The sequence below is a fragment of the Rhizophagus irregularis genome, chromosome 30 (assembly GCF_026210795.1).
Source record: "Rhizophagus irregularis chromosome 30, complete sequence".
NCBI lineage: Eukaryota > Fungi > Glomeromycota > Glomeromycetes > Glomerales > Glomeraceae > Rhizophagus > Rhizophagus irregularis.
In genome coordinates, this window is record NC_089458.1 from 1,833,984 (window position 1) to 1,847,183 (window position 13,200).

General features: G+C 24.6%; 1 protein-coding gene across 1 annotated transcript; it reads left to right on the forward strand.

Annotated features, from left to right (window-relative positions):
* The first annotated feature begins 1,680 nt into the window (after positions 1-1,680).
* Positions 1,681-3,070, forward strand: OCT59_021817 (uncharacterized protein). The gene is made up of 2 exons (XM_025322340.2): positions 1,681-1,766; positions 1,864-3,070. The coding sequence occupies exon 2, from the start codon at positions 2,129-2,131 to the stop codon at positions 2,954-2,956; it is 828 nt and encodes a 275-aa protein (XP_025166529.1). The 5' UTR covers positions 1,681-1,766; positions 1,864-2,128; the 3' UTR covers positions 2,957-3,070.
* Positions 3,071-13,200: the final 10,130 nt, after the last annotated feature.

The following is a 13,200-nucleotide window of genomic DNA, read 5'->3' on the forward strand; positions in this document are numbered from 1 at the left end:
ATTCATGATAATAGGAAATTAGTAAAAAAAATAATAATTAATCTATAAAATATAACTCTTTTATTAATTAGATTGAAAATAAATTAAAAATGCAGTTTAAAGCAATTCAATATTACTTTCAACTTCTAAGAAAAAGGTATGTAAAATTAAAAGCAAGCCAGATTGTTGCAGAAAATTTTAAATCATAAATTATAATTTGCATTTTGCATTTTGCATATTAAATTAGAAATTGGGAAATCTCTAAAAATAATTGTAAACAACATTTAAAAGAAACAGTATTTTTGGTGATAAAGATATTCAATTAAAAGTAGCTTTATATTTGCAATAACACAAATTTGATATTACTATTAATAACTATTATAATTTTATTAGCAAAGAAATTCTTTCTTCTGTTAATATAAAAAATAAAATAATAATTAGATATAAATTAATTTATTTATTCTACATATTTAATTTTTTTTTTTAATTATTAGAATTTCTAAATATCTGATTATATTTTTCAGCAAAAAAAACAGCAATTTAATGGTTAAAAAAAAGGGATTTATATTTAACTGATACTCAAAAAATATATATATTGATGGACATGAAAGGTTAAAGTTATAGATAGGTATTATATTAATTTTCATCAATAAAGATAAATTGATTTTTATTTATTTTTTTTAATTAACATAATTTTATTTACAGATATCAAAAATTAATGCCAAAATTTATTGGTAAAAAATGTGAAATTCAAGTTAATTTTGAATTAAAGGATGGTGAATACTTATATATTCTTGTTACTCATGATAAAACGACTTTTCAATTAAATGATAAATAGAAATCTGGTTGGATACCTAAAATTTACAAGGACAATCTATTTATATTAGTGATTTTTTAACAGATACTATTGGTAGATTAGAATAAGTGAAGATGATGTTATAAAGCATATGTTATAATTAATTCTGAAAAAAATTTTTAATAAATGGTAAAATGTTAATCAATTAATTTAATCAGATATATATATTAAAAATAATCAAATCAAAGCAAATATCTAAATTTTTTTGATTCTTATTTATAACTATACCAATTTTTTAAAAAATACATTCTGGAATGGTCACAATATTTGCATTTGATAATTCCTCCAGTCATGTAAAATTAGCTAATGATATTCTTAATGTAATGAACATAAATCTTAATTCCAGTAAGAAACAGCCAATTATACGTAATACTATTTTTTAATGGACAAATTAAGAACGTGGCTTATAAGGATCTGGATTAAAAGGATTTTGTGATAATAAATAGAAAATCCAAGATGTTATACATATCATATTTTGGCTGCTTAAGAGGATTTTCTTAATCAAAAACCAATCTTACAAGTTATTGAAGAATTTGGACATAAAATTATATTTTATTTCAAATTTCATTGTAAACTCAATTATATTGAAATATACTGGAAAGCTGCAAAATATTATAGACAGAATTTTTTCGAAGTGTGAAATAGTATTTGTCACGCACTTATTTGTCATATGGTCAATTTCTTTAATGCCGTAATGCCGGCCAAATGTCACGTGGAGTGAAAAAAATTTGTGGCGACACTGGGTAGTTAAATACTTATTAAAAATGAAAAGTGGAGGGGGGTGACGCGATGTGACAAATATCGTTGGTGATCCTAAAACGCTTGAATGCATATTGACGATAAAAAAATTTTTTCTTTTGCAAACTTTGTAAACACTCTTTCAACTCTATCAAATTTCCATCTAGTTATTTTACATTAAATACAACCTGTAGTAATTATTTTTTAATTAAATTTTTCGTTATATATTCTGAATTTTTGGGGTTTTTTATTCTTCAATAAACTAACTAATGATATTTTCCTTTTTTTAGAATATTTTTTTACTGGCTTTAGGTTAAAGAAGTAAAATTTTGTAGATAAGTTTTAAGAGGTTTTACATATTTTTTGACTTGTTTTTTAACTGATACTACGCCACACAGCTGATGACTGGAGAATTCCGTAAATGAATATTAATAGCAAAATATATGAGAACACTTATTAAGCAAAGAATTCACCGTGAAAGCCCAATATCTTTCTTTGAGATCTTAATTCCAACTCTTACAACACCATTATCTCATAAAGACAAAATAAAATATTATGGCAAATGCGCAAGATCGATTTAATGAGAGATATGACGACGATAAGGATACATATGAAATTATTCTTGATCATAATCAAAATGGTATATTTAAAGGAGAATTAATTATCGAAAATTTTACCGAGTTGCAGTATGTGAAAGTAGCGGGAGAACCATCTTGTAGAGGAGGTTTAACTAAACTAATAGTTAGAAACTGTGAAGAATTGACTCGTTTAGATTGTAGTATTAACAGTATTGATAAGTTAATTGTTACTGATTGTTCGAAATTAGAGGAACTAGATGTATCTAGTCAATATCGTATGGTCAGTAATGATTTGGAAGTGAAAACTTTAAGTGAAATAAACATAGGAGAGATAGGTCACAAATTAAAAAAAATCAATGTCTCTGACAATAAATTGAGAAATGCAGATCTTTTAGATCTTTTAGGCAGTGATAATCCAGATTTAATTGAGATCAAATGTTCAAGTAATAGTTCATTGAGCCATATAAATGTTAAAGGTTTTCGAAAACTTAAAAAGTTATACTGTGGTGGTAACCAGCTTTCCAAATTAGACCTTACGGAAAATTCAGAATTGGAAGAGCTGTATATCGAGAACAATGGAATTTGTGAAGATGATTTAACCTTTTTATCACATTTAACGAAGATGAAAGTTCTCTCCTTAGGAAACATAAGGAGTACTAATTTATCATTTTTCAACAATTTCGGTGGTTCCTTGGAACCTTTAAAAAGAATGCGAAGATTAGAGAGACTTATTATTATTGGCATCAATATTGATGATAGTGATCGACATTTGTTGCCAAGGAATTTGAAAATTATTAAAGAATAAGAGATTATGCCTCTTTTTTAATTGCCAAAAGGGAATACTGTATATTGTATTTTTATAGTAGTATCAATGTAATTTATTATTAAACGAATTATCAATAAAGCATTTTTATATTAACATTCTGTTTATTCCTCATCCATATAAATAATAAAATCTGACCCGGTCGTTCTAAATTTAGCCAATCTTTAAATGATGATTGGCTAATTTAGAACTTGTAATTTAAATTTTTGTCACGAGAATATATCGTAAAGCGTTAATTACGTTAATAACATAGCATCATAATGTAATACCGTAATCCAATTATACCATAATTTTATAGTGTTAGAGCGCGTATAAAAGTACATTATGTATATGGACGTCGGAATAGGATTGGCCAATTTGATTTTGGGGATAAAAAATGAAAATTTCCAAAACCACATAATTCAAACAAAAAATATAAAAAAATATTTTAATTCCAAAAGCTAAATAAAAAATGATCTAAATGCTGGTAACTAGCTACTTCTTGATAAACTCTGAGATATCGCCAGATAATAAATAACAAACTTATTGAATCCTAAGCATCATAGTTAGAATTCACTAATAAGTAAATCAAACCTTATACATTTCGTAATCAACTTATCTAAAAATACAAAATAAATATATGTACATACTATATATTAACTGTTAAAAACCAATTTATGAAAATAACTGATATTATTTACTTACTGTTATTAAATTTCATTTATTAATTTTGAAATTGCAATCGAAGGTCCAATTTGCAAACCTTCTTGATCCGATGTTACGTCCTTTACGCTCCACTTAAGGAGTTTTGACTCATCCTGCACGAATGTTTCTGACTCTATAGCTTTCTGATAATATTATTTCTGAACTTTTACTGCATACAGTAGATTTTTTCGTAATTAACGCTCACTGGAAACTTCGGTTGATTACACTACATCATCATCGTTAAATATAGCAGTGTATATATTTTTGCACTTGTTAAAATGTATATAAATATGGAAAATTTTGTTTTGACTTGTTGCAATTCCGCGCTTGCAACACCGCTAATATTTTCGATCCCAGTAAATCAATTTCGTCAGATTTCATTACATGAATTTGTACAGCATCAACTGAATGAAAGTAGGTCCAAGATATTCTATTACAGGAACTCTTTAAACAAATTTTGAAGGTATGTTGCAGGAGTTGGTTCTGGTACAGTGTGTTATTAAATTGATTTCGAAATATAGTAATTTTCGTAATCAGGTTTGTGAGGTGCGTATACTTTAATTTCAGACATATTCGAAGTTTGGTAATTTAGAACATAAATTTCGCGAATAAACCGAGTTTATGTTAAGTATTTAATTAATTTAATCAACGCGACTTTGGATCTTTCGGTCCAGTTGGTGGTCATTTAGATGACGTAATATCATCTGGTTTTTCATGTTTTTAATAAAATTTTTTATTTCATTATATTATCAAAATTTATTATTCATATTGTTATTATAATAATATAAAATAATAAAGAAAAATTTATGGTTTTAATATATAATATTCTACACAATAACACAGCATTAATAATATAATGACAAGATAAATATAAATAACTGTGTTATTTATAATATTTTTAAAAATTAAGAATTTTTTTGAAAATATGTGAAAAACTTTATTTGATAAAATAAATGATTTGCAAAATAGAATTAACATTAAATCATTATTAAAAAAATTGAAGAATGCATATTAAATCACTATATATATATAAGGCATGTTACTCTTCTTAAATAAGGCATATAACATAAATTATACATAAATTATACATTATGTCTTATATATATAATATTATGTATATGGGCCAATTCTTGGAATCTAATTTTTTTACACAAAAAAATTTTGTTAAAGCAAATATAAATTAGAAAAAATGTACGTTATACCGGAGATACCAGTATCTTATACATGTAGCCGAAACTTCTATGAAGTTGGATAAGGTTTCAGACTTTCAGTAATTTAATTATAATAAATTATTAAAAACTATTCAGAAATCCATCTGAAACTCTAAAGACTTTATATTATAGTTTCGGCTGGATGTAGAAATTAATTTTTATCATTTTTTAAACTTAATTTTAATTTAAAGATATGGCCAAAAATCACGTGAAAAGGTTTCAGACCCCAAAATATGTGATTAAACTTTTTGATTTATAATACATACAATAATCTCTTTTTATACTCGAACAAAACTTTTTTTATATAAAAACTATTTTTCTTTCTATTTAAAATGTGAATTTTTTAACAAATATTTTTTCTTATTTAATAGATATTTCACTTAAACACAATTTCATGAACTTTTTCTGAACATGAAAATTTTACTTAAACACAATTTTATGAACTTTCCTGAACACAAAAATCAATTTCATGAACAACTTTTCCCAAATATAATAATTTAATAATTTTTATACATGGTGAGTGAGAGTTGCGTTTGCTATAGAATTGCTTAGGGTTAGGATTAGAGTTAGGTGCATTAGTTTATGTGATTATTTAGAATTAGGATTAGATATGTTTACTAGAGGATTGTTTACTAATTGTTTACGCTTACTTTAATTTTTTTAGATATTTGAAAAGATTAATGATCTTGACTTTAAAAATCCATCAGTTGATATACCACTTGAAGATGAGATTAATTTATTTGAATATAATGATTTTGTGAAGATGAAGTTGAAGATAGTCCTTTAAAAGAATTGTATAGTGGGTAAGGATGGTGCTGCAATTGATTGATCAAATCCGCAATATTGCGGATTTTGGAGTTGAATTACGGTTAGTGATCCGCAATTCCGCAATTCACTTGGCACTAGTTTACCAAACCGATTTAATAAAAAAAATGTTTACGCAACATTTTTTTAACCAATTTAAAGAAAAAATGTTGCGAAACATTTTTTCAAAGTGCTTTTAATTAAAAGAACGTTTGCTCAACGTTTTTTTAATTAATTTAAAGAAAAAATGTTGCAAAACGTTTTTTCAAAGTATATTTAATTAGAAAAAACGTTTCACAACGTTTTTTTAATTAATTTTTAATGAAAAACGTTTAATGAAAAAACGTTTTTTCAAAAGATATTTAATTAAAAAAAATGTTTCGCAACATTTTTTTAATTAATTTAAAGAAAAAATGTTGCGAAATGTTTTTTCAAAGTATATTTAATTAGAAAAAATGTGTCACAACGTTTTTTTAATTAATTTAATGAAAAAATGTTGCAAAATGTTTTTTCAAAGTATTTTTAATTAAAAAAAACGTTTCGCAACATTTTTTTAATTGATTTAAAGAAAAAACGTTGCAAAACATTTTTTCAAAGTATTTTTAATTAAAAAAAACGTTTCACAACGTTTTTTAATTGATTTAATGAAAAAATGTTGCGAAATATTTTTTCAAAGTATATTTAATTAAAAGGGTATTGCTAAATATCACCAGTGGTGATCATCATCACATGTAAAATATTTTTTGAATTTTCAAAAATTTTTGACTGTGACATTATTCTAATTATAATATAAATATCATTAGTATATGTAAATTTATGGGTAGAACAAGTTTGCCTTAAATTATAAAGGCTATTGTTTAGATAGTTTTTGAGAAAAATAGGAAAGTTTGATTTTATAAGCAAAATACAATTTTTTGTTTTAAAAAAGATTTTTTTTAGTCAAATTTTCAAAATTTTAGTGATTAGTATCTACTTAGGTTTGTTTTACGCATTTATTATTTAAATTGAAATTTTTGAAAAAAAAATTATGATGTATTTTTAATTCTGGCCAAAATTATAATTTTTGGCCAGAATTAAGTGGTGAGGTGACGATCACCACTGGTGATATTTAGCAATACCCTAATTAAAAAAAACGTTTCACAACGTTTTTTTAATTAATTTAAAGAAAAAACATTGCGAAATGTTTTTTCAAAGTATATTTAATTAGAAAAAATGTTTCATAACGTTTTTTTAATTAATTTAAAGAAAAAATGTTGAGAAACGTTTTTTCAAGGATTTTTAATTAAAAAAAATGTTTTGCAACATTTTTTTAATTGATTTAAAGAAAAAATGGTGTGAAACGTTTTTTCAAAGTATATTTAATTAGAAAAAACGTTTCGTAACATTTTTTTAATTAATTTAAAGAAAAAACGTTGCGAAATATTTTTTTAATTAATTTAAAGAAAAAACGTTGCGAAACATTTTTTCAAAGTATTTTTAATTAAAAAAAATGTTTCACAACATTTTTTTAATTAATTTAAAGAAAAAACGTTGCGAAACATTTTTTCAAAGTATTTTTAATCAAAAAAAAATGTTTCACAATGTTTTTTTGGGATTGCTTTAATAATAAATATTGCGAAATTGCAAATAATTTGCAATTACGCAAATGTTTCACAATTTCGCAAATGTTCCGCAATTCTGCAATTATTCCGCAATTGAATTACAATACTTTGCAGAATTGCGGAATTGCAGAATATTTGCATAATTGCAGATGCGTAATTGCGATTCGTTGAGATATTTAGGTTTAAAAATCTGCAATATTTCGCAATACCGTAAATCGCAATTATTCTGCAATTGCTTATTTGTAGCACTATCCTTAATAGTGGGCAAACTTTTGCTTCATTTGACATACTTGAGCAATGTTTAAAATGATATGCAATTCAAATGGGATTTAAAACAATAATCATTCATATTGAAAAAAAAGATGATGTATATGCTCAAAATACTTACAAATGTTGTTATAGAAGTAAGTATGAACCTAAAAAAAGGCTTGATCCTACAGAAAATTAAAAGCAAGAATTAGCTTGTATAAGATGAAGATGTAGTTTTTTGTTAAATGCTTCATATTAAATTAGTTTTTATTAACAAATTTGTTGAAGAACATAACTATACGTTAAGAATTACTTCATCAATTTGCTCCATCTTTGTGTAAAATACCTGTTGATGTAAAAGAAGAGATTCTATATAAACATCTTATGAAATTACAATAGGAGGATTCTGATTGGTATTTTAATGTTGATTTTGAGGGTATAAAGGTTGAAAAAGAAGAACAAGCGGCAATGTGGTATATGCAAATCTTGATATCATGACTCCTAAAATTGTTCTTTAAAGAACAATAAAGAAGGCAATGCGATCAAGAAAATTTAATGGTTGAATCGAACATATAATTAGTATAATCTAAAAATTTATGTTTCATTATTTTTTCATTTGTTGCTTATCAATTTGCGTTTTTATTCTTAATTAATATTTATTTAAGAAGTTTGTAAATAAAAAGTGTTTTTAAAAAAAATTATTAAATCAGAATTTGAATATTTAAAAATCAGAGTTTAAATTTGAGGAAGGATACTAGTATTTCCCGATATAAAATATATAAAAATTTTCTATAAATTATTATTTATATAAGAATAATAATTAACAGTCATCACTGGATATAACAAACCTGCCATTCCAAGCGTTTTGGTTCAGTATATGGTGAATTTGATATATGATATTCATATTATATACCAAACTGTTTGGTATATAAATTTTATCCAATTAAATTATAGCAGCATATACTGTAATATTTAAAGTTCAGATGATTACATGACTTACTATAACAGATAACACTATGTTTTATTTAAAATTTATGTGTTCATCAATTTTTTAAGTATTTACCAACTATTCAAATGAAAATTTTATCTGATACTAGCAGAAATAATTTTTTCGGTAGTCCATTCTTTTATCTAGGGGTGTGGGGGGGTCCAACTGGTTGGTTACACAATATAATTTCGTATTACCAAACTGTCCCACTACCGTCACCCCTGAATTTTATTATTTTAATATATCGAAACAAGCATTCAAGCTAAACTTTTGAAAACTTTTGCTTATGAACGTTTTAAAAGCCGATGTTCGAGAGTAGATTAGTGTTGGTAAGAGTCATATATTGGCAAATTTTCATGACTATTAGAGCGTTATTGGGTTTCTCAGGTCAAAGTTTTAATATAGCTTATTAGAAAAACTATTATTTCGAAATATGTATTAAAAAAATTTTTTTAAAAAACAATGAAAAATATGTTTTTAACAATAAATATCACTTTTATATTAAAATTTTATTAAATACATTCTCTGTTATTAGTGAAAACTGCATACAACTATTTATTGTAGACATTTACTATAGACAATATTTTTTTCAGTTTTTTTTAAAAAAAAAGGTTTAAAAGTTATTATAAATTAAAAGTCTATATAAATAACGTTTTCTTGTAATAAATAAACTTGTTTTACTTGTTTTAGACTTCTAAATATTGATTTATTCATCATAAATACTAAAATAAAACCGCCGATGTTGTTTTTTTCTTTAGAGAAGGTCCAAACATTATTTAAAGTACTTGGACGCGACAAAACAGATGTAAAGATGATCACGTTTCAAGGATGACATAATTGGGTGGCTGGTTTTTTTAATTGCAGGGGTATTTTGTTCACCGATCATCATAATTTACTAATAACGTATATGAATTTATATGGAGGACAGTTTTGATTTATTAGACTTATTGTATATTATATTGTGTAACCAACCAGTTGGACCCCCCCACACCCCTAGCTTTTATATTACTAATTAAAGTCACGTGATAGTTCAGTATACTAAATATGTAACTGATATATTTGGACTGGCTAAAATAAGTTTGGATGCAGTATATAGTAATTTATTATGTGATTTCGTTATATCCAGTGCAATTAATTATAAAAAAATCAGTTCTGTGAAACTTGGTTCAATACAACAAGTTTTCGGTACAAATAGGTTCGTTATAACCAGTAGCGACTGTATACTAGATAAAAGATCAAATATAACTTTCATGACAAAATCATTGATAATTCTTCATAGAAATACTAAGCTATATAAATAAATTTATATTTACTTGAAAGAAAAGATCAAGATCTATCTAATGAATCTAAAATCAAATGAATTGAATTGCTAGTTGTTTAGTAATCACATTCAGTATATTTATTGAATTTTATCTAAATTTGATCATTAATTACTTTACATGTAGTGATTCAATTTGAATGATCTTTACTTTCTAAGGTGATGCCAACTTTTATCTTTAAAATAAATTTAAAATAATTCGTTTAATATATGTAGATATTCAGGAATCATCAATTATATTATTAATATAAAATTTTATAAGTTTGATAAAATCTGATATAAAAAAAATTATTAAATACCTGTAGATGTAAGCTACATGAATGAAATTATATTCATTTGAAAGAGAAAATTGAAGTCTATCTAATAAATCTAAAATCAAATGAATTGAATCACTGGATTGTGAATAATTACGTCTAATATATTTATTTTTGATTTTTAAATTTGATTTGACTTTTATTGTTAATTACGTCTCATCCAGTGGTCTAATTTTTCTGATCTTTAAATTTCTACAATAGAGCAAATTCTCAGCTTTCAAATGAATATAAAACGATGATGTTAGTATATCTCCAGAAATAATAATGCACAATTTTATTACCTGTATAAAATCCAATCTGAAAATTTTATTTTTTACCAAAAAATGCTTTCATAAGAGAATCCCAAATTCTTTTATTTTATATAAAAGATTTTATTTGCCATTTAAGGATTTTAGTAAAATAAATCTAATAAAATAATTTTAAAAGATAAAAAACAAATATATAATTAGTTTTTTGAAAAAAAAAATATTTTATTATTTATTTTACAACTATTTTACATCATAATTATTTATTATTTGCATGTATTTTTTATAAAGAAAAAACAATAAATTAAAGCTAAAAATTATGAAAAATATGTCTTTTCTATGTATATAAAATATTAAGTTTTTTCTTTTATTTATTACTTAAAAATAACGGGATCCTCCTGAAATCCCGATAACCATAATCCCGATGTGATAAAATCTTGACACTCCTATTTCCGACTAAGACAATATCCCGAATGATTAAAATACTGAAAGAAATATATCCTGAATAGTCCAAAATCTGGAATTCAAAATTCCTAAAAGTTCAAGTTACTGATGAGTCAAAATCCCGACACAATAAAGAAAAGATCGTAGTGATTGCACAATTGTTAATAATTTGCATAATTTGCCAAGAAGTTATTATGTCAATTACTACTGCGTGATCTCACTATATATTATATTGTAACATGTAAGTCATAAATCAAAATTGCAATTTTTTATCATTTAAATTGAAAATAGTGCATATGTATTGTATATATGATTGTATTAATTGTCGCAAAATATAATCAGTAGGATCTTCCTAGTAAACAAAAATCAAAGAGATACTCAAAATTATAATATTGTGTCAGGATTTTGACTCATCAGTAACTTGAATTTTCAGGAAATTTAAATTCTGGATTTTAGACCATTCGGGATATGATACTTTCAGGATTTTGATCGTTCAGTATATTGTCTTTATTTGGAATACGTGCCTTGGGATTTTATCATATCAGGATTGTGCTTGTCGGAATTTCACGGTAAACCCAAAAATAACTGCTATATATGCTTATAAACTTTTCTGTCATATTTAATAAAAATGAATAAAAAAATGATGGAAAAGTGATAGGCAGTGATGGGAAAAAAAGAAGTGTTTATTACTGTTATTTTTGAATATTGATTAAAAAAATTTTTTTATTTTTTATTAAATTTGAGTTATATAAATATGTAACACATATTTAATTTAGATTTGTGTAATATTAATTTTACTAAAATATTAAATTTTTATAAAAATCTTAATTTAGACTAATTCTAAAAATCAGCATATATAGTATTTTATATTTTATATAAATACAGTATAACTATTTCATAATTTAATTTCTTTTAATAAGTAATAAATACTTAAACTTACTACAGTCACCCCTCTCTACAGCGAACCTCGATATAGCGAATAACACGATATAACGGATCATACAGTGTGGTACCGATTTTAAATATGAAAAAAACCTTGATATAACGAAGTTTACTATTTATTTACCGTATAATGTAGTACGAAGTAAAGTGTGTGAATTTCTTATATAAAAATGCCTCTCGATATAACGGATTTTTTTTATAACGAATTTTTTTTCAGTTATAATGAAGAATTTCTTTATAATTAAATGTAATTATTAATAAATATTGATGCATTATGACATTAAATATCACCCCTGTGTTTTATATTTAAATTATGGATCAGGATTGTATCAGGATCGTATCAGGATTAATAATTCTGGCTATTTTATTTAATATTTAGGCAGAATTACATTAATTTACATTAATTCGGTTGTATTAGGATTCGATGTGAATTGTTATTAATTTATATTTATCACAGGGGTAAGGACACTCCTAGTTAAATTAATATATCATTAATAATTTATTTATTATATAGTCAGTTATTGTTAAACAGTATTCCTACAAAAAAAAGGAATTATAATAAACATTTTTATATAGAACACTTCAGGAAGCATTCCCTATAATAAAAAAATAAAAAAAGAACATTAGTAAATGTTCTTAAACGAAATTAAAAGAAAAAATTGAGTTGTCCCACTTACTTCTTATCTCAAGCGTTCATTTTGAAGTCCCTACAATAAAAAAAATAAAAAAGAACATTAGTAAATGTTCTTAAACGAAATTAAAAGAAAAAATTGAGTTGTCCCACTTACTTCTTGTCCCAAGCATCCATTTCGAAGTCCCTACAATAAAAAAAATAAAAAAGAACATTAGTAAATGTTCTTAAACGAAATTAATAAAAAAAATCGAGTTCCCCACTTACTTCTTGTCTCAAGCGTCCATTTCGAAGTCCCTACAATAAAAAAAATAAAAAAGAACATTAGTAAATGTTCTTAAACGAAATTAATAAAAAAAATCGAGTTTCCCACTTACTTCTTGTCTCAAGCGTCCATTTCAAAGTCCAGGAAGTTCCCTATAATAAAAAAATAAAAAAAGAACATTAGTAAATGTTCTTAAATAAAAAAAATTGAGTTCCCCACTTACTTCTCGTCTCAGGCGTCCATTTCGAAGTCCAGGAAGTTCCCTACAATAAAAAAAATAAAAAAAGAACATTAGTAAATGTTCTTAAACGAAATTAATATAAAAAACCCCCAGTTCCCACTTACTTCTCATTCTAGGCATCTATTTTGAAGTTTAGAAAGCACCCCTATAAAAAAAAGATTAAAAAAAATGTTAAATTATCGGTAATCAGATCAACAAGTCACATGATCTGTATAACTGATATTCCTATACCGAAGAATTCGTTATACAATACCGAATAATTCATTATAGTGTTAACGAAGTTGCTTAT